Source organism: Silene latifolia, chromosome X (genome assembly GCF_048544455.1).
Source record: "Silene latifolia isolate original U9 population chromosome X, ASM4854445v1, whole genome shotgun sequence".
NCBI lineage: Eukaryota > Viridiplantae > Streptophyta > Magnoliopsida > Caryophyllales > Caryophyllaceae > Silene > Silene latifolia.
This window is the reverse complement of record NC_133537.1, coordinates 324,288,112-324,309,586: the sequence shown is the minus strand read 5'-3', so window position 1 is coordinate 324,309,586 and position 21,475 is coordinate 324,288,112. Positions and strand designations below refer to the sequence as shown.

At 42.7% G+C, this 21,475-nt stretch overlaps 3 protein-coding genes across 3 annotated transcripts; 2 read left to right on the top strand and 1 right to left on the bottom strand.

The window, feature by feature from the left end:
* Positions 1–4,312: 4,312 nt before the first annotated feature.
* On the top strand, positions 4,313–5,062 carry LOC141620734 (uncharacterized). Its single transcript, XM_074437532.1, has one exon. The coding sequence runs from the start codon at positions 4,313–4,315 to the stop codon at positions 5,060–5,062; it is 750 nt and encodes a 249-aa protein (XP_074293633.1).
* A 3,230-nt stretch (positions 5,063–8,292) lies between these two features.
* LOC141618173 (small ribosomal subunit protein uS10z/uS10x-like) lies at positions 8,293–10,728 on the top strand. Its single transcript, XM_074435281.1, has 4 exons — positions 8,293–8,405; positions 8,529–8,647; positions 9,390–9,503; positions 10,297–10,728. The coding sequence occupies exons 2-4, from the start codon at positions 8,539–8,541 to the stop codon at positions 10,437–10,439; spliced, it is 366 nt and encodes a 121-aa protein (XP_074291382.1). The 5' UTR covers positions 8,293–8,405; positions 8,529–8,538; the 3' UTR covers positions 10,440–10,728.
* Positions 10,729–11,053: 325 nt separating this feature from the next.
* LOC141620733 (putative acetyltransferase At3g50280) lies at positions 11,054–12,307 on the bottom strand. Its single transcript, XM_074437531.1, has one exon. It carries the CDS (start codon positions 12,305–12,307, stop codon positions 11,054–11,056), a length of 1,254 nt encoding a protein of 417 aa, XP_074293632.1.
* Between the last annotated feature and the right edge of the window lie 9,168 nt (positions 12,308–21,475).

The window sequence follows — 21,475 nt, the reverse complement described above, 5'->3', positions numbered from 1 at the left end:
TTGTCTCGTTTTCCTATTTGGACGAGAATTTACGATTTGCCTATAGTGGGTCGAACAAGTTTGACGAATGCGCAACGATTAGGGAATTGTTTAGGGAAGTTCATAGGGTTCGAACATGGTCCAAATGCTGCGCTCGATAGGGCCATTAGGGTTCGTGTGTTATATGACATCAATGTGCCCCTTAAAGTTTCGATTCCTGTGCGTATGAAGAATGGGAAAACCGTACATTTCTCAGTTAAATATGAAAGATTACCGACGTATTGTTATGGATGCGGTCTTATTGGGCACGGAGAGAAAGATTGCGAGGAGGGGCCATATGAGGATGAGGACTTGATTTTTGGGGAATGGCTGCGAGCGTCGCCTTGGAAAGTGATCAAGACTGTTAAGGAGGGAGTGGGGAAAGCGGCCCGCGATTTACGACCAAGTTTCGATGCTGAAGCTGAGAGCACGACTGACTCGGAAGGGGCGATTGTTGCTATGATAAACAAACTGCAAGCTATCTCTATTGGCCTAAAACAAAGGAATGCGGAGGCGAAAAAACAGATGGAGATGGAAGGGGAGGGTGAGGTGACTGCTACTGTTTCAAGAAAGGGAGGGGAGTATGTGGGAGAGCGGGACTTACAGCAGAAGGGGGGTGAATTTGTTGAGGAGGGGGAGTTTACAGAGAAGAGGAGCTGGGTCCAGATTATGGAGCTTGATAAAGAGGGTGAGGAGATTGGGAGCAGGGAGGATACTGGGGGAGAGGGAAGAGGAAGAGCGGTTGGAGGAGGTGAGGGGAGTGGGAGTTGGAGGAGACTTTTACGGACAGATGAGGGAGTGGCTGATAGTTCAGGGGAGTGTGTAGGGTAGGGATTAGGAGAGAAACGTGGGAGGGAGGATGTTGGTTCAGTTGAGGGGCAGAAGAGGTTGAAAGTCACGTTAGACGGGGGCGTCTTAATACCTGAGGCGGAGGTTGACGGAGGTCAACCCCGCCGGGCCCAATGAATATCTTAAGCATCAACTGTCGGGGCTTGGGCAACCCCGACACGGTTCTTGCGCTCCGTGCGTTGGTACGGAGGGAGGCCCCGACCATTATGTTCTTGTGTGAAACAAAGCTTAGTGGTCGTGAGATGAGGAGGGTGAGGGAGCGGTTGGATGGATACTACGGGCTGGAAGTGGATAGTGCAGGTAGAGCGGGTGGTTTAGCGTTGTTGTGGAAGAAAGATGTTGACTGCACCTTCAGGTCATCGTCTCTTCACCATTTGGATTGTGTTGTTCGAAGTGAAGGGGGGGAATGGAGGCTCACGGGGTTCTACGGCTGGCCAAATGTGGCCGACCGTCATCTATCATGGGAGCTGTTGCGCTTACTTGGGGCGCAGTCTTCGATGCCGTGGGTATGCATTGGGGACTTTAATGAAGTTCTCTTTTCCACCGAAATGAAAGGAGGGCATAGACAACAGTGGCAAATGAACAATTTCCGGAATGCTATTGATGATTGTGGTCTTCGTGATGTACCGTGGGAGGGGTATAATTTCTCATGGGACAATGGTCAGGCGGGAGAGGCCAACAGACAAAGTATGCTTGACAGGGCTATGTGTTCGACGCAATGGATTGATACGTTCCCTTATGCAAGACTTGTTTATTTAGATAGAGAGTGGTCGGACCATGCGCCGATCAAGCTTTATTTGAATAGGAGGGAGGTGCATGGGTCTCCTTCACGCAAGTTCAGGTTCGAGCAGGCGTGGGTGGGTGAAGAAGGGTGTAGGGAGGCCGTGGACCGTGGGGTTGAAAGAGGAGGACAAGATGCAGCTCGGGTTTTGGCTGAATGTGCGCGGGAGTTGGGGAAGTGGAAGGGGATGAGGATTTCTGACATTGGGAGGGATATAGGGCGAAAATGTAAGCAATTGGCTAGAGTAAATGAGGAGGTGAGGACGGAAGACAATGTTAGACGAAGAAGGAAACTGGTTGCGGAATTGGCTGAGTTGCGACGAAAAGAAGAACAATATTGGCGTCAGAGATCTCGTGCTCTTTGGCTCAAGGAAGGGGACCGTAACACGAAATTTTTTCATACTCGAGATGGAGAACGGAAAAGGAAAAATACTATACACAAGCTTGTGGATGACAATGGGCAGATTCATACGGGGGAGGAGGAAATTGCGGGGGTGGCTATGGCGTATTTTCAGTCGCTTTTTGAGTCCTCTAACCCGCGGAATTTCGAAGTGTTGGAGGTATTAGAGCAGCGGGTTTCAGCTGACATGAATAACGTTTTGGCTATGGACTATAGTGAGGAGGAAGTTATTGAGGCCCTGAACCAGATGCACCCGTTAAAAGCTCCTGGACCGGACGGGATGAATGGCCTATTCTTTCAAACATATTGGGGTTCGGTGGGTTCGGTGGTTGTAAGCACTGTTCTTGATATTCTGCGTGGGAACAAAAGGCCAACGGAGTTCAACACAACCAATATTGTACTAATTCCAAAGAAGAAAGCCCCGGATAAAGTGAGTGATTTTCGACCAATAAGCCTTTGTAATGTGATATATAAATTGGTCTCTAAAGTGCTGGCTAATCGTCTGAAGATTTTTCTTGGTGATATTGTCTCGGAAAATCAGAGTGCGTTTACCCCAGGGAGATTTATTTCGGATAATGTGCTTATTGCTTTTGAACTTTTCCACTTTATGAAAAGTTCGAAACACAGGGAGGGGTTTATGGCGATGAAATTGGATATGGCTAAGGCGTACGATAGGATTGAATGGAGTTTTCTGGAAAAGGTTTTAACCAAGCTGGGCTTCGACGGGAATTGGGTTGCTCGGGTCATGGATTGTGTGACGACGGTATCGTTCGCGGTACTCATCAATGGTAGCCCTTCTCGCAGCTTTCGACCTTCTAGAGGATTAAGGCAAGGTGACCTTCTCTCACCATACCTTTTTATCCTGTGTGCGGAAGTTCTGTCAGGCCTTATGAGGAGAGCGGTGGAGAATGGGAGTCTACATGGTATCCGCATTGCTCAGGGTGCGCCCTCAATTTCGCACCTCTTGTTCGCTGATGATAGTATCTTTTTTGCTAGAGCGAATTTGGGGGAAGCTGATACTATTAACTCTATCTTACGCAGTTATGAAGCAGCGTCAGGTCAGTTGGTTAGTCTTGATAAAACAACAGTGTCTTTCAGCAAAGGAGTGCCGCTTCAACAGAGGAGTAATCTTGCAACCCGGTTGTGTGTTACCGAGGTGGCGGAACATACCCGCTATTTGGGTCTCCCCACGGTGGTCGGAAGATCAAAAAAGTGCCTTACGGATATATTGCGAGATAAACTTAGTAAGAGGCTAAGCGGTTGGCGAGGGAAAATGTTGTCTAGGGCTGGTAAGGAGGTTCTTATAAAGGATGTGGCCAATTCACTCCCTACCTATGTGATGAGTATTTTTAAAATTCCCGTCAATTTCTGCGATGAGCTTCGATCTTTGATTTCTCGCTTCTGGTGGGGGCATGAGGAAGGCAAGAGGGGCATTAGTTGGGTTGCTTGGAGGCGATTGTGTTTACCAAAGGGCATGGGGGTTTGGGTTTTCGTGATTTCCACTTGTTCAATCTGGCGTTACTAGGGAAGCAAGTCTGGCGTTTGACTACTGAAACTGAAGGGCTGTGGGCTAGGATTATGCGTGCTCGCTACTATCCTAATGGGGTGTTCTCATCTGCTTGTCTGGGGTATAACCCGAGTTATACTTGGAGGGGTTTTATCGAGGCCCGAGCTGCTGTTGAGAGTGGGTTACGGAGGAGAATTGGGGATGGGCTCACGACACAGATATGGACTGAGGCTTGGATACCGGGGACTCCATCTGGGCGGGTGCTTTCCCCTTGTAGTCCTGGGCGTGAACACTTAGTGGTAGCAGATTTGTTGGATGGCCACGGGTGGAGGGAGGACATGCTTACTGCTTTGTTCTTGCCCTTCGAAAGGGAGAGGATTCGTGGTGTCCGGCTTAGCGCGAATAGGCCCAGGGATGATTGGTACTGGAGTAGGGAGAAGGATGGTGTATATTCGGTCAAGTCGGCATATAGGGCGTTGGCAGGGAAGAAGGACGTGCTAGAATGGGGAGGAGCGTCGGATTGGGAACGGGAGAAATGGTTATGGAATAGGCTGTGGAACGTCCCGGTGTGGCCACGAGTGAAGCTTTTCTTCTAGCAGCTGTGCAGCGAAGCTTTGGCGACTAGAGCGAATATCGCTTCTCGAGTTCGAGGTGAGGTCTCTCTCTGTTCTTTATGTTCCTTTTCTTATGAAACAAGTACCCATTTGTTTAGAGATTGTTGTATAGCTAAAAGGGTGTGGGAGGGTCTTGGACTTGACATGGAGGAGGACGAAGGAGGGGGAATTAGGGATTGGGTGGAAGCGAGGTGGAGAGAGTATGGGTTGTGGGAGCAAGCTAGATTTATGGTGGGGTGTTGGGCGTTGTGGGAGCATAGAAATAAGGTTGTCTTTGACTTGCGTGAGACGGACCCGCATGGTGTCATCAAGAGGGCGTTGGATGTCTTGGACGAGATTGATGGAGGTGGTGTGGCTAGTGGGAAAGGGCGGGGTGGAGGTGAACACGGGGTGGTTAAGGAGAGCATCACGGGATGGAAGGCGCCACAGGAGGGGTTTGTAAAGGTCAATGTCGATGCCGGTGTTAAGGAGGGAGAGGGAGTGAGCTTGGGGGTGGTGTGCAGGGACGGAAGTGGCCGTGTTTTGTGGGGTCTTTCTTGTGTGCAGGAACATGTATGGGAGGTGCAGATGGCGGAAGCAGTGGCGGTCCTTGAAGGGGTGCAAGAAGCGGCAAGGAAGGGGCATTCGCGGATCATAGTGGAAAGTGACTGCTTACAAGTTATTGAAGCGTTGAGACGGAAGTCGAAAGGAAGGAGTGTGTTGTTTTTAGTTTTAGAGGATATTTTACATGTTTGCAATTGTTTTGAGTCCGTTTTTTGGTCTTATACGAGTCGAGTAAACAATAGTGTAGCTCATGCTTTAGCCCATGTTAGTCCTAGAGTCGTGGGAAGAGTTATGTGGTCGGATGTTCTACCACCGATCGCGAACAATGCTGTTCGTTTGATTTATCGTTAATATAGTAAAGCCTACGGGTTTTCTCCTCAAAAAAAAAAAAACTACTATAATTATTGCTGAAATAGTAAACTAATTATTTTGAAATAATATTACTTCTAAATCATAAAACTAATTTACTAGGATATGACTTCTTTTAGGAAAGAAGTCTCGACACCACTTCCTTGGACGCCAAGTAATTGCGTGATCTACTGCTTTTTCTGGGCTTTCAACTGAACAGACGCGGCGACTGTTCATTACGATAACTTCCTGCATCATTTTCGTATCATCCCCTCCCCCTTTGAAAGGAATTGTCCTCAATTCATGATGCTTAAACCCTCCGGGATCAAATACGAACCTCACAAATTTAAATCCAAAATCAATGATAAACATTAGCAATGAATTTGAACATTGTGTTGAATCATCCTTTAATTCATCATCCTCGATGTAGACTTGAAGCTCATCTATCTTGTTTGATTTCAAGGTGCTCTCGTGCCAATGACCCTTCAACCCTCCATGCATGAAATTATTAAAAACAAATTTCAATCCACAAATATTACCTTTATCTTCAAATTTCCCCATTAACACCCAAGTAAAGATATTAGCACCATTACGAATATCACCGTATAAGAACTTGTCTATAAAGGATTCTAATGGAGATTTGTAATTACTTGTAAATTCATTGCTGGCAAACTTATGTTCAAGGAAAGAATCATAATTTTGGCTTGCTTCTTCTCTTGATGAAATCGCCCTATCCTCAACTACATCTTCTTCTCTTGATGATACGAAAATGATGCAGGAAGTTATCGTAATGAACAGTCGCCGTGTCTGTTCAGTTGAAAGCCCAAGAAAAGCAGTAGATCACGCAATTACTTGGCGTCCAAGGAAGTGGTGTCGAGACTTCTTTCCTAAAAGAAGTCATATCCTAGTAAATTAGTTTTATGATTTAGAAGTAATATTATTTCAAAATAATTAGTTTACTATTTCAGCAATAATTATAGTAGTTAATAACCTATTAATCTTAGTAATTAAGAGGCTTTAAGTCTAATTAGTAGGGGCTTTAATGTCTAATAAGTGTGGCACTTATTTTAGACCTTTTAGATGCTTTTTCGGTTACAATAGGCGTTTGATTAGGCTATATAAGGCCTGGTTGTTTCTTTACATAGTAGTGAATGATTTTGAGAAAAAAAACCAAGTTGTTAGTATTTTTGCTGTGTGCAATTTGCTGGTTCGGATTGATGCGTTCGATCCAACCTTAGTTCTTGTTTGACGCGTTTTCAAACATTAACTCGATCAACTAGCAATAGGTCTTGCGAAATTGATCACCATTGAACGATCTATAGGTCTAGATCGGTCAAATATCCCTTTTGTTTTCTTGTTTTGTTACAATATCAAAAACCCATAAAAATTACCTGTTTCAAATTTGCAATCAGACAGTTCAAGAAACCGTTCAAATCATACAAATTCGTAAATCAGACAGTTCCAGGATCTGTTCAGTTTCGCTAATTCCGCTGCACTATTGCGAGTTTTATTCCTTTGAATAGAATTCGTATCATAAGTTGTATCAGAGCTTCGGCTCTTGATTTTCCTAAATTGAGAGGATCCTCGGGTCTTGATTTCAAAATTATCAAATTATTAAAAAAAAAAAAAAAAAAAAAAAAAACTACTGTTCACGGATAAGTTACCGTTCATCCGAAAAAAAAAAGATGGAGTCTTTAAACATTTTCAACCACACAAAAGGTGTATGCTTTTATGAAGAAATTCATGAGGAGGCTGGTTATTTCTTAAATCTTGATTTACCTCCGCTCTTTGATGATTATGACGAACCGTTGTTGTATAAGGATGGGGAACATGATGTTTATAATGTCGGGTCTTACATTGATTTCAATCGACCTCCAAATTTTGACGATTATGGTAATGAGAAAGTGGTAGTTGCTGATTCTGAGATATCTTTTTACTCGTTGGATTTTGGTGTTGGGTTTGGCCTGATTTCTGAGCAAAACAAGTGCATCATTGATCCCATTGAGTTTCAAAATCAACCAAGTTATTATTTGGTCGATTTTCAAATGGAAGAGAGAATTGAGATGACAAAAAAAAAAAGATCGATGCGTTCGATTAAAAAATGTTGGAGTTTGACGCGGTCAAGCTTTAGCCCGAGTAATATTCAATAGGTCTTGAGTATTCTCACCATTACTCGTGTTATAGGTCTAGCACCGAGTAAATATCCCATTGACTTGAATTCTACCCATGAATTCAAGGCAAATACCCTTTTGTTTTATTTTTCTATTAATCCGCTTCCGCCGTTTCGCATCAGGTCCACCCGTTTCATCCATGGATGATGGATGGATGGATGATGGATGATATGTTTCACGGATGACGGACGGGTTGGATGAGATTTTAAAAGGACGGATGGATGACGGATGAGGCTTCACCTGACCCGAACCCGATCTATTGACATCCCTAGCTCTAGCCCGACCTCCTCACCGGACCCACAAATCCTCTGCTCGCTAGCCCGCTCCCATGGTCCGTCCAACCCGCTCCCCAAGCACGGCTGGTCCCGGGCTCCCTCCTCCCCGCCCCACACAGTCCAGCCCACCTAGCCCTCATTATTTTTTGCCCATTTTTGACCAACTGGGCCGATTCAGGGTTGTCACTCCCCTAGCCCGGGTCGCGCCCTGCCCGCACACCCACTAGTCCGTGGTGTGGGATCGAGCTCCCTCCCCACCAACCCGCCCCATCCCACACTAACCCGCATCCGACCCAGCTCGGACTGCACCGATCCGGCCCACTGCCCACCTCTAAACATAACCCAACTCATGTTCAAGTAGGGTTATTCAAAAGCAGGGTCGCACCCTGTATCAGCTGCCAATCTACCATGCATTCCGCTTTCCCGGTCCTAATTTTCTGGACACTTGGTTTCCCGTCCGTCCTTGAAAACACTTTTTACAACCATAAATCAGTTGCCATTTTGTACCGGTCTTTCAGGATTTCTAGGTTTTTAGTTGACCGATATGGCCTGGTTCCAGACCAACAAACACCCCTACTATAAGTGGATCCTACAAAAAGTATAAGAGAAATATTATACACTAGTGATTTGTTTTCATATCTCAATTTTTATTTACAACAAACGTAAAGAATTGACCGAGAACCGAAAATATAAGGGACAAACATGTTTTATGAAGCCACGAAATCCAACCCAACAAGCATATAACACACAAAAGAAAAGCCCAAATCCTAAAACCCTAGCCCTATGAATTAACTCCTCGTATAAAAAACCAAAATTCCCAAATCTATACTCCATTTTGCGAACTGCTTGAAGCCGCCGTAGCATTTTACTCAGTCTCTCCCACCCTCCTCGTAATCTCAGGTACTTTAATCTCTCAATCCCATTATTTTCTTGTACTTAATCACAATACCACAACATTTAGAATCATACTTTTTTTCTGGGTTTTTCTTAAATCAATTTTTTTTTTAATTTGGGTAATTGTAGCAAGAAAAAGATGGCGTATGCAATGAAGCCAGCGAAAGCAGGATTGGAGGAATCAGCAGAGCAGATTCATAAGATTAGAATCACGCTTTCTTCCAAGGATGTCAAGAATCTTGAGAAAGGTGAATACATTTTTTTACTAACATTTAATTTCTTTCTTAATTTTTGTTAGTATAATAATCTTCATTTCCTTTGTTTAAAAGTTATTGTATTGTTGGGTTTGGTTGTAATTAGAGGTGGATTGATCTTATACTTGCTATTTTTATCAATTTAATTCTGACGTGCTGTAGAATTGAGAACATTTGCTAGTATACTTTACGAGCAAATTATTACTCCCTCCGTCTCAATCATTTATTTACCCTTTTATTTGATTTCCATGTAGTGACGAATAAATGATTGAGACGAGGGTGTACATGTAATGTTGGTTAGTTATGTGGCGAATATCGAGTAGCGGTCCAGACTGTATATTTTGTGCAAATGAACTAGCAGAGGGTAGTCAGCAATCAATTAGTTGGATTACTTGGTTGTTTTAGAAGAGGGGTTGGTTTCGAAAAGTTCATATTTATCCTTTATATCGTGTATAAAGGGGTGGCAATTTTTGGTAAATGGCCCTTTTATTTGATTTCCATGTAGTGGTTAAGCATTGGCCCTTATTTGGATGGAGGGAGTGACGTGAGGGAAAGCAAGCGAAACTATTTTCGTTCATTTTGCCCTTGCAAGCCTAAATAAATTTCTTCAACGAACTTAGCGTAAGCGACCTTCGTCTGTGTTAGGTGTCATTGGTTCAGTCTAATTAGACATTGGTATTGAGGGTGTTATTTGACTATATTATTAATTTTGTTGTTCAATCTTTTTTATGTATAGTGTGTTCTGATCTTATCCGTGGTGCCAAGGATAAGCAACTTAGGGTTAAGGGACCGGTCAGAATTCCCACCAAGGTTCTGAAGATCACAACAAGGAAGTCTCCCTGTGGTGAAGGTAATTTATCAAGCCTCTTTACTTTTATTCATGTTCAAAAAGTGTTAAAGTTGCTGTTGGTGACAGTAGAGTTGTCGTTTTGACTGTTATCATAGCCTGTTGCCTCAACCTGGTCATGTGTCATGGCTGCATCTATTTCTATGGTACTTCCAAATGCTGGTGCCGTAAGTTATGAAACCTGTATAGGATTGACGTATAGTTAATGATTTGAATATTATCAGATATAATACCGTTTGTAGCAGTGTCACTTTTTGTAAGTCGTGTTTTTTAGTTGCTGAAAACATGCATTTGATGTCGGTATTGGTTGTATACTTGTAGTCCTTGTAGATAATAGTCTTCTCCCTGTGTTTGTGTTGAGGCTGTCCTCTATAGTTTTATGAGTTCAACTTAGCTTTAAAACCTATACTTCCAACCTGTATTTCTGGACTCTAGAGACCCCAGCAGTTTGCCATGTGTTCTACCGTAGCTCATATTCGAAATTTGTTTATAATTAGCAGTCCATAGGAGCGTTTGTGGTATTGGTTGTGGTGTCTTCATAATGTGTACTCACACAACCTTGCTTTCAACTTCGGGTTTTAACTTTTAAAGACTATATTCCTTTTAGTTCAACTTTGAAGACTTCATTTTGCTGTCTAAAGAGTAATGATGGTAGTTTGGTATTTCTTGTGTGGAGATCGTACAATATCATTTTGCGTTTATGCTTATTTGCTTGCCTAAGACTCTTAGTATGGATTTGTGGTTCACTACTATGGTTTCACTAATTAGAAACATATTCATTTATACTGTTATACAGGAACCAACACCTTCGATAGATTCGAGTTGCGTGTTCACAAGAGAGTGATCGACCTATTCAGCTCACCTGATGTTGTCAAGCAGATCACTTCAATCACCATTGAACCTGGTGTCGAGGTTGAGGTCACAATAGCCGACTCTTAAATGTGCCTTCTCATGGCCGGCTAATAGGGCAGTTGTAGTTGTTCTATATAGTGGAGTTTTTATTCTATGGGAATTTTGGAGAATGCTAAAATGTGCTTGTTTGAGATATTTTCTCGTTTAGCTTAATTGTTATTATCGGTCTGCTTTTGAAGATTTTGGACTTGCATTGCATTGCCTTTTAATGTTGAACAACAGAACACCTATGTAACCGATGTCTTGGTTCTTTGAACTAGTCCATCTTTTTATGGAATAGGAATATTGTTGCACGAATTATTTCCCGATTGCATAATTACTCGTCTCCTTGGTAATTTTCTGTCGATTTCTTGTTCCATACGGATATTAATGATGTTGGGTGTTAATAGTCGCACGAGTCATTTTCATGTGTCCTATATTTTCTTCCTATACTAATAATTATTGATCAAATTGTGTAAATTATCTGAGTACAAAATAGCAAGTATAAACGTGGCAAAAGATAAAGGTAAAGAAATACGAAAAACACCTTAAAAAAAGGTTAAAGCCTTTAAGAGACAAAAAACATGAACTCATGGTCCATTTCAAGGGAGGTCATGTGCTCTTCTTTGAGGGATACTTCTAAATCCACACTTCCACCCCCTTCACAACCAGGGTGAGCAGTTACCTTCCCCCACAGACTTATTTCCGAGCCCCATTCGGACTGCTACCGCCTTGCCGAGTCCAAATTCAAGCCCATAAATATCGAACCTTGCTGATCCACCTATCACCACTCCGTTTGGGCCTTGAATGTCTTCTTCTGAACTTGAATCTCCCAAAGAAAGTTGTTCTGCAAACCATTTCAAAGTACTTCGGATAGACTTATCATCTTGGGCTTTTACGCCATCATTTAACTGCATCGCAGCCCAGTCAATGTCATGGCCCAACAACTCATCCACCTTGCTGATTATCTTAACCTGTGATACGTAATTCCCAAAATAATTATCGGATAAAGATGGGTCAAGTCGAGGGCGTGCATTTATCACCATGCAACAAGCCGTTTTTTGGTCAGTTGATAGGTTTCGAGCCTTAGTAATTGATCTCCATATAAGCGAAGATAAACCTTGGAACGAAGACACATTCGAGATGGACCCTTCTTTGTTGGCCTTGGCCTTGATCATTGCCATTGATGCCGCTGAAAAGTGGAAAACCCGATCCCTTAACGGGCTAGTCTTCCCACGTCTAGTCATGATTTCCTCAAGCCTAAAACGTGGCAACTTAATACATGGACTGTGCTCATACACGGGAACTCGCGAAATATCACACATTTTTTCACTTGCATTGTTCGAACAAAATATTTCAGATAACATGGTCATAAAATGCATAGAAGACGTACCATCAATAACACTATGACTCATTGTAAACCCGATGAAAACCCCATCTACAAGTTCCGTAACTTGGATGGATAATAAAGGTCTAGTGTGACAGTCATAATTCAAAATTTCTTCCCCTAACTCGAAGAATTTTTTAACAATAACTGGCACATAGTCCGGTGAAAGGATATCCAATTTCGTAAGACCTGGGGCAGTTACATGTGTTAGCCTTGCCCCAGGACCCTTATTACTATCAATAAACACGCTGCAAGCATGTTCATCTAGGAAAGTCTTGGTGACAAGGCGACCAGCTAACGAGTAGAAATGGACAAGGGCGATTGAAAGGGATTCTTTTAGGGTATCGATAATATTAAGGATTGTATTTGTGGAAGGAGTTGATTGATGAAGGGTGTAATTGTAAAGGAGACCTCTTTGTATAGGATGCATTGCTAACATACTTATTTCAAGAGGGGTTAAATAAATAGGTTGTTTTGCTGCTAATACTTGATGCTTTGGTTTTACAAAGTATTCTGAGATTAGCTCCATTTTTGTTTTCTTGGTTCATTTGGTTGTGCAAATATTATGCTTTTATGGGTGAGAATATTATGCAAATAATAATCAATCCTTCATTATTGGAAATTGCACCCATACAATTATTGGTTAAATCATACTGTGTTGTTTAATGTTTACTACATACAATAGGTCTTGGTATAGACGGGTGGAGCGAACAGACGGGTAAAGACCTCTAATAAAATGGGTAGGGGGGACAAGGTGGGGCACCCTCCATGTGCTTTCCACTTTATGGCAAATGAATATTTTGTGAGGGAAAATGGTATCCGTCTATACGTATAGACGGATAGTGTCCGTCTATAATGAGAATTTGTGTACTACATATTGTTTCGCTGGACAATAATTGATGGCACATGCTAAAATGCAAATGCACACGACATTTTTATCTGTTGTCACCACGTGAAATAGTCTTTTAACTGATCTCTATACTACGGAGTCTTATTTTATTTGATTCGTTTTTCGAAATTCAAAGTTTCAATATTTAGACGACTTTTTATCACTCTTATAACTAACGACGGTAATATATACTCCCTTCATTCAACTCCACTTTGCAACTTTGCTTTTTACACGGATATTAAGGAGCGGATTAAAAAAAGTATTAAAAGTACATGGGGAAAGAGAAAAAAGAGGTTAAAAATATTAAAAAAACATAAAGGTGGGGTTTTATGGTGGGTTAGTGTGGGGTATGGGTGACATTTTTTGTAAATAAAGATTTTCAATAAGGATAGAATTGTCATTTTTTTAGCCAAATAAGGAAACCTGTAAAGTGGAGTTGAATGGACGGAAATGGAATACATGTAAAGTGGAGTTGAATGGAGGGAGTACTTCCTTTGACTTGCTGTTTTCTTCCCACTTCATTACAATACTCCTCATATATATTAGAGAAACGAGAAGAAAATTAAAAGCCGGAGGGAGTATATAATTAGGAAAAATTACAAATAACTATCATATATTTGCGTATTTTTATTTCTATTTTTACAAATAACCCCCAGACTTTTACGTATACTTCACAATCACCACCGTATATTTGAACCGAGACTCGTTTTTCATATTTTCCGACTCGCTAATGAAATATTTACGCGAAATACCCATATTACCCCCACTTACCTTCATAGCTTCATTAGTTTACCCAAACATAAGGGCATTAGCAATAGACAAACTCCAAATGAGATTTGTCTAATGCCACATCATTCAACACACAAACCTCTCTAACAACAAACCTCAATACAACAATAGAAAAACATCTTAAATATAAACAAACCTCATAAAAGTATACTACATGAGGTCCACTATCACTCACAACCAAAAGCACAAACATGTATACAAAATTGTAACCATTCTCATTTATGAACCTCAACCCCCATTCCCAACAATAGAGAGGTTTGTCAACAAACCTCTAAAAAGTACACAAACCTTTGTTGACAAACCTCTATTGTTGATGCCCTAACATATTCAATATCATTTTCCCCTATAACCCCAAATTAATTTATACTTGCAAATTGTAATGAGCAACACAAATTTAGTTTAACTTGGTAAATCAAGCAATAGCAACAAAGGAGCATAAACAATGCAGAGGATATGTCATCAAAACGTTTGAAATTTGCATAGATAGCAGCATTAATGGACACTGAAGGTAGCTAACACAAGTTCCCATTGTCTAATTTGCGCCATTACATTACTGCATACAATATAATCCGAAGGATACAGGATTTGTTTATCCACCAAAATCAACCCTATTTGCTACAAATATTGATTGTTATACAAAAATTGCATGAACCCAAATAAGATAATTGAGTAATGAAAGTATGATATGGAAAGTATGAACGTGTAGGAATAAATGTAGCAGAAAAGTATGAAAAATATAAATTGATTAGGGGGAATAATATAATCAATTGATTTTGGGGATTTTGGGATTTAGGGTTTAAAGGTATAAATTGATTTGGGGGAATTTGGGAAAACAAGATTGAATGTGATTGGTTTGGGTAAAGTCTGTGAATGTAAGTAGGTGAGGGTAATATGGGTATTTCCTTAAATCTTTCATTAACGAGTCGGAAAATATGAAAAACGAGTCTCGATTCAAATATACGGTGGTGATTGGGGAGTATACGTGAAAGTTTGGAGTTATTAGTAAAAATAGAAATACATGGGGGTTATTTGTAAAAATACGCAAATACATATAAATAATACGAACTAGATTATATACTCTCTCTATTTCGTAATCATAGTGAATTTTTAGGGTTTTTTTGTCAAACACAACCTTTTAAAAAAAAGTTTGTGAAACACAACCTTTAATAATTTTTTTATTGTTAAACACGATATTTTGGCTAGAGTTTGAACACTTGCAATGAGGTGACTTTCAGTCGATGTTTGAGTGTAAATACCTCATTTCTGCACCTCCCGCAAGCCACCCGGTGATGATTGGGCCGCATGTTTGGTACGCAGAACGATTTATGACAATTCGTAAGTTTAACGTCAAGTGATAGCTCAAATACTTGTATCTACCCCTTGGTCGTCATCTACGCGCCGTTACGGTCGTTTTGACAGTAATTAGAGTTCATTTGGAGTCTGGGTCAAAAACCGTCTTCATTTTCTAATAACCGTTTAAAATGTCGAGTCAGAATATTCTGGAATGTTCCGGATATTTCTATTCTATATTTCAATCTTTTAATCTTTTGACAAAATATATTCCGAAATTATATTTTAAATAATAAGGAAGTTGAGATCTACCGCAATTCCATAACAGAAACGCGGAAAATCTTTCTTCCGCAGGAGGAAACTTCTGGGGAAAGGACGCAGCACCTGCTGCGCCTCTTCCAAGAGCCGCAGTGGTTGCTACGCCTGTAACACCCCCTCATACCAAGGTGCCTTACCAGGACCACCCTACCATGAGAATGCGTTACCATCTCGGTTGCCCGAGGTTAGTACATATCAAAAGCGTCTGAACTGAGCACATTTATTAAAGTAATGTAATTAACAAAGTTTACAACGTCCAAAACCAAATACCGTCTAATGAAATACAACTTCGAAGTCTTAATAATAAAAGAAACTCGCTAAGACTCCGACGGTGATGCTATGACTCATGGTGGCAAATCTCCCAAGATAATCCCCAAGCTCTCACTAGCAAAACCTGTCAAGCCTGCTCACCATCCCCGAATGGATCACCGCAGATTCCACAAACAACAACGGGGTCGGATTATGCAACAAACAAGACAAACAAATGCAATACTCGTCTGATCATCATCAACTCCCAATCACCCAGTCTCACATAGTATCCGACTACACACTAAAGTGTGTAGCCCCGCTGCATTACCCATCGCAACAGGTAATCCTCGCCGCCGATGGGTGACCGCAGGCCGATCCCACCTAGTCCGGCTCCTCACGAGCGACAACTATCCCTGTCCCTTAATGTGCACATCCCCTCCCGTGGCGGGTTCCACGGAGGGCGAACTAGGGTGTGAAGCCACTCCCGCAAGTGACTCCACCATAATCACAATCACATGACATTACTGTCATCTCAATCCCCTCACACCAACACTGTCACAACAATCTCCATATTACGATGATCAACAGACAACGATAAATACAACAACATGTCATGTAAAGCACAGTAAACTGAGTAGGGAAACCCTACCTTAGCAATCACAGCAGTAAGCAACACGGACAATAAAAAAGGCTCCTCTACGAAGTCTTCTCCTATACAATGATCATACAACACAATTACACTTTGTACAATTCCCAACATCCCCTTCCATATAAATGTATAGCAACCCGAAACGATGCAATAATTACAAAGATGTACTTACCAACAGTGCAACAAGAACTTATACGCAAGAATCACCGCAATTATCCACACAAAGATGCTACGAAATGCTCAAAGGAATGATTAGGGAATGATTTGGGTATGATTAGGGTAACGTAGAATTGATAACGCTGTGAAAAGTGATATTAGAAACTGACGCGGAAATATAAAATACCCTAATCACTCCTTAATCAAACCGTCGAAATATAACTTCGCCAAACCGGACACTCGGTCGAGTGCAACTACACTCGGCCGAGTGTCCAATACTCGGTCGAGTATTCACTATACTCGGCCGAGTATTCCTCGGCAGAACCGAAATAACACACACTAAGAGCACTACTCGGCCGAGTAGGCTCTATTCGGTCGAGTAGGCTCCAAAGAAGATCCGTAGTGTTACAATCTTTCCCCCTAAAAAGAACTTCGTCCCGAAGTTCACACTCTACTACACACAAGCACAACACCACGACACAAGACTCTAACAATCACATGAGACAACTCCAAGGAACTACACAAGCATCACAACAAGTTACCCAAAACGCATCTCCCGACACGAATCAAACAAAGCAAAGAAAACACAAAACACTATCGCGACCATCTCCTACCCCCCTAAAAAGACAACGGTTACGTCCCCGTAACCAAACATACCTGATCAAAAAGGTTAGGAAAGCGGTCTCGCATAGCTTCCTCGGGTTCCCATGTGGCTTCCTCCACATTATGATTAGACCAAAGGACATTGAGTAAGACCGTCTCACCATTCCGGGTCTTACGAACCTTGCGATCAAGAATCTCCTTAGGAATCTCAAAGATAGGACAAGGATTCATCAAGTTCGATGTTCTCCATCTCGAGGATGTGCGACGGATCACTCACATATTTCCGGAGTTGAGACACATGAAAAACATTGTGCACTCTATCCAAAGTGGTGGTAAAGCTAACTCCGTAGGCTACCTCGCCAACACGGTCCAGAATTTCGTAAGGGCCTATAAACTTTTGGCTTAACTTACCCTTCTTCCCAAAGCTCATAACACCTCGCATAGGTGACACTTTCAAAAGCACCTTGTCACCTACCGCGAACTCAATGTCCCTGCGGTGTAAGTCGGCGTAGCTCTTCTGACGATCTTGAGCTGCTCTCATCTTTTGGCGAATCAACTGGATTTGCTCAACCATATCTTGAACCAATTGTGGCCCTAAAACCACCGTCTCGGAACTATCATCCCAACAAACTGGACTTTGGCATTTCCGGCCATACAAAGCTTCAAAAGGTGCCATCCCAATACTTGTATGATAACTATTATTGTATGAAAACTCGATCAAATCAAGTCTGTCTTCCCAACTGCCTCCAAAGTCCATAACACATGCCCTTAGCATGTCTTCTAAGGTCTTGATGGTCCGTTACGTCGACCATCGGTTGCGGATGAAAAGTCAGTACTCATCTTCAAAGTTGTACCCATCAACTCTTGCAGTTCTTGCCAAAACTTTGATATGAACCTCGCATCACGATCGGAAACAATATCTTTCGGAATACCATGCAACCGAACCACATGCTTTCGGTAACCCAATGCAAGCTGCATCTTAGACCAAGTATCCTTCATGGGGACGAAATGGGCTGATTTGGTTAGCCGATCCACAATCACCCAAATCATGTTGTTACCTTGCTGTGACCTAGGTAACCCCACAATAAAGTCCATGGAGATCGACTCCCACTTCCACTCGTGCACTTTGTAGATCGAATCTTACCTCGAGGTCTCCTTTGTTCACCCTTGACCCTTTGACAGGTCAAACATCTAGCCACAAACTCAGCTACGTCTTCCCCTCTCGAATCATAAAGATCCCCATTCCAGACATCTCATCTCTCAACTTCAGCAAGGACATAGCTGTACATAGCGAATGAACGCTCTTCCTACTCAAAGCATCAGCGACCACATTAGCTTTACCCTCGTGATAGATGATCTCCATATCATAATCTCCAATCAGCTCCATCCACCGCCTCTGTCGCATGTTAAGCTCCTTCTGAGTGTGGATATACTTTAGACTCTTATGATCAGAGAACACCTTAAAAGTTGCGCCATAAAGGTAGTGCCTCCAGATTTTAAGAGCGAACACAACTGCACCCAGCTCCAAATCATGAGTAGGGTAGTTCTCCTCATATTGCTTCAACTGCCTCGAAGCATAAGCTATCACTTTCCTCCCGCATCAAGACACAACCCAAACCGTTCTTTGAAGCGTCGGTATAGACCTCAAAGTTCTCACAACCCTCTGGCAAGGCTAGGATAGGAGCTGTGGTCAAGCGTTCTTTTAAGGTCTGAAACGCCGTTTCACAACTCTCATCCCAAACAAATCTGACTTCTTTCCTCATCAAGGACGTCATAGGCCGTGCTATGGTAGAGAAATCCTTCACAAATCTCCGGTAGTAGCCGGCAAGGCCTAAGAAACTCCGGATCTCAGCAACATTCTTCGGCGATTCCCACTTGGTAACGGCCTCAATCTTACTAGGATCCACAGATACCCCCTTCTTGGATATGACATGGCCTAGAAAAGCCACTTCCTCTAACCAGAACTCACACTTGGATAACTTGGCATAGAGCTGATTTTCTCTCAAAGTCTGCAAGACTATCCTCAAATGCTCTTCGTGCTCTTCCTTGGTCTTGGAATAAACTAGGATATCGTCGATGAAAACAACCACAAATCTATCCAAAAACGGTGTGAAGATCCGGTTCATCAAATCCATAAAAGCTGCTGGCGCATTGGTCAACCCAAAAGGCATCACTACATACTCGTAGTGACCATAACGAGATCGGAACGCTGTTTTAGGAATATCTTCGTCTGCTATCCTCAGCTGATGATACCCCGACCTGAGATCAATCTTAGAGAATACACCAGCTCCACTTAACTGATCGAACAAATCATCAATCCTCGGCAACGGATACTTGTTCTTCATCAGAACCCGATTGAGCTCTCTGTAGTCAATGCACAATCTCATACTCCCATCTTTCTTCTTTACAAAAAGAACTGGAGCTCCCCACGGTGACACGCTAGGCCTGATATAACCCTTGTCTAACAACTCATGTAACTGCTTCTTCAACTCAGCCAACTCTTTAGGTGCCATACGATAAGGTGCTTTAGATATAGGACCCGTTCCCTGCTTAAGCTCCACGCTGAAATCGACATCCCTCTTGGGAGGGACTCGATTTCCTCGAAAATACATCTTCAAATTCTTTCACCACGGAAATCTCGTGTTGTCGGCGGCTCTACTCGGTGATCTCTCACATGACAAAGGATTAAGGGGCACTTCTTCCTTAAACATGACTTTAAAGTCATAACCGCTATAAACCTACACTTAGGCTTTACCACAAACCCTCTATAGGACACCTTAACACCCTTGGGACTCTTTAAAGACACTCTCTTCTGTCTACAATCTATCCTGGCATCATACCTACCTAGCCAATCCATCCCGAAAATCACCTCAAACCCATCCTTAGGAAACTCTAACAGTTTCTTGGTAAATCTACCCTCCAATCACCATAGATATACCCTTATATAACTTGAGACACGACACGACTCCCAAAGGTATGAACACATCATCTTTTACAACCTCAAAATTGCCCAAACCCATAGACACAACATGACTTTTAGACACAAAAGAATGTGTAGCCCCAATCAAACAAAACAAAGGACGGTACATTATTAACAAGAAAGGTACCGGTAACTACATGAGCATCATCCTGTGCTTCCGCTTATCCATCATGAAGAGCTTTCCACTATTCTTCTCGTCCTCCACCCCGAATCAAGCATTGGAGGTACTAGGCTTAGCCGCCGAATCTCGGGTGACACCGTTATTCCGCGCAGGTAAGATCCACCACCACCGCGGTTGTAACCGCCCTGGTTACCCCGTCCACCTCTGTTGCCCCATGAACCTCCCGGTCGGCTACTAGCAAAACTCGAGTCGGCCCCCGAGAGAAATTTCCGATCGAGCTCCCGAACCATTGCGGGCTTGTAGCTCGTGCATTCCCGCCTTTTGTGGCCTATACCACCACAGTTGAAGCACGTAAGGTTGGTGTTGTCACTTACAGCCCGACCTCCATTCTTTCCCCAGCCACGAGAACCTCCAGAGAAACCAGCTCCACTAGAGAAAGCTTTAGCATGGTTGAAATTTCCTTTCTTGTTGGTTGGTGATTGTTGTTCCCACTATCACCTTCCTCTTTCTCGTAGCATCCTCTCCTCGATCTCCCTTGAGAGATCCACCATTCTCTCAGCTTGACCCGCTCTCAGATACACTTCCTTGAGGTCAGTAGCAACCCCAGCCGGCATACGACTCACGATCTTAGCAGACAAACCCCTCTCAAAACGGAGAGCCAAACCTCTTTGCCCGAGTCAAATCTTCCACATAACGAGATAGCTCCATAAATCGATGATAGTAATCAGTGACCGTCATCTCCTCAGACATAGTGAAAGATTCAAAGTCGGATCTCATCTTGTGTCGGATATGCTCCGGACAAATCGCTCTCTCTCATAGCACTCTTCAACCTGCACCACGGAATAGCCCCTTCCTCCTAGTAGTAAGCTCTAGCATCCTCCTTGACGTTCGCCACCAAACTCGCAGCTTCTCCCCTTAGGTAGTACACAACCTGTTCAACAATCATATCCTCGGGGCACTTAACCATTTCCATGAGAGCTTCAATCTCACGGTGCCACTTCTCTAGCAGCTTTGGTTCGCCTACCCCGTCATATGTGGGAGGGTGGAAACGAGCAATGTTGATGCTAAGCTGGGTTGCATCCATCGTCTTCTCGTTTCCTTTTCCCACATTTTTGAGAGCTTCAAGGAGAGCCTCTTGTTGCTCAATCATGCGAGCAACCTCATCAATAGACATCTCCGAAGCTTGGATCTGTGCGGGAGTTCTTTTGGGCGGCATTTTGAGCTGATAAGAAAGAAAGAAACGTAAACACATGCTCAAAATTTAACTTCCCTCCGCCATAAGAACACTCGGCCGAGTGTACATCATACTCGATCGAGTACTGATAACTCGGTCTAGTACCTTTGTAGATACTCGGTCGAGTATCGACTCCAGAGACAAACGCCAAAACACCAAAAAGAACACTCGGTCGAGTGTAACAACACTCGGCCGAGTGGCCTATACTCGGTCGAGTATACTCTCATACTCGGTCGAGTAATCACAAACAAAGAAAAATCGCTACTTCTTATCAAACAACACTCGGTCGAGTTTTGGCTACTCGGCCGAGTACCCCATACTCGGTCGAGTGCCTTCCCTGCTCGGCCGAGTTACGCCATAAAAAGATTTACGATTCCCCTATCATGCTCACTGTTCCCGCAGCAAATACTTAAGGATTT

Excerpts from the sequence above, each read along its gene's own strand:
- LOC141620733 (XM_074437531.1), bottom strand. The coding sequence starts at position 12,307 with ATGGAGCTAATCTCAGAATACTTTGTAAAACCAAAGCATCAAGTATTA.
- LOC141618173 (XM_074435281.1), top strand. The coding sequence starts at position 8,539 with ATGGCGTATGCAATGAAGCCAGCGAAAGCAGGATTGGAGGAATCAGCA. Across the intron at positions 8,648-9,389 it reads TGTCAAGAATCTTGAGAAAG|TGTGTTCTGATCTTATCCGT; the intron begins GTGAATACATTT and ends TTTTATGTATAG. Across the intron at positions 9,504-10,296 it reads GAAGTCTCCCTGTGGTGAAG|GAACCAACACCTTCGATAGA; the intron begins GTAATTTATCAA and ends ACTGTTATACAG.
- LOC141620734 (XM_074437532.1), top strand. The coding sequence starts at position 4,313 with ATGGAGGAGGACGAAGGAGGGGGAATTAGGGATTGGGTGGAAGCGAGG.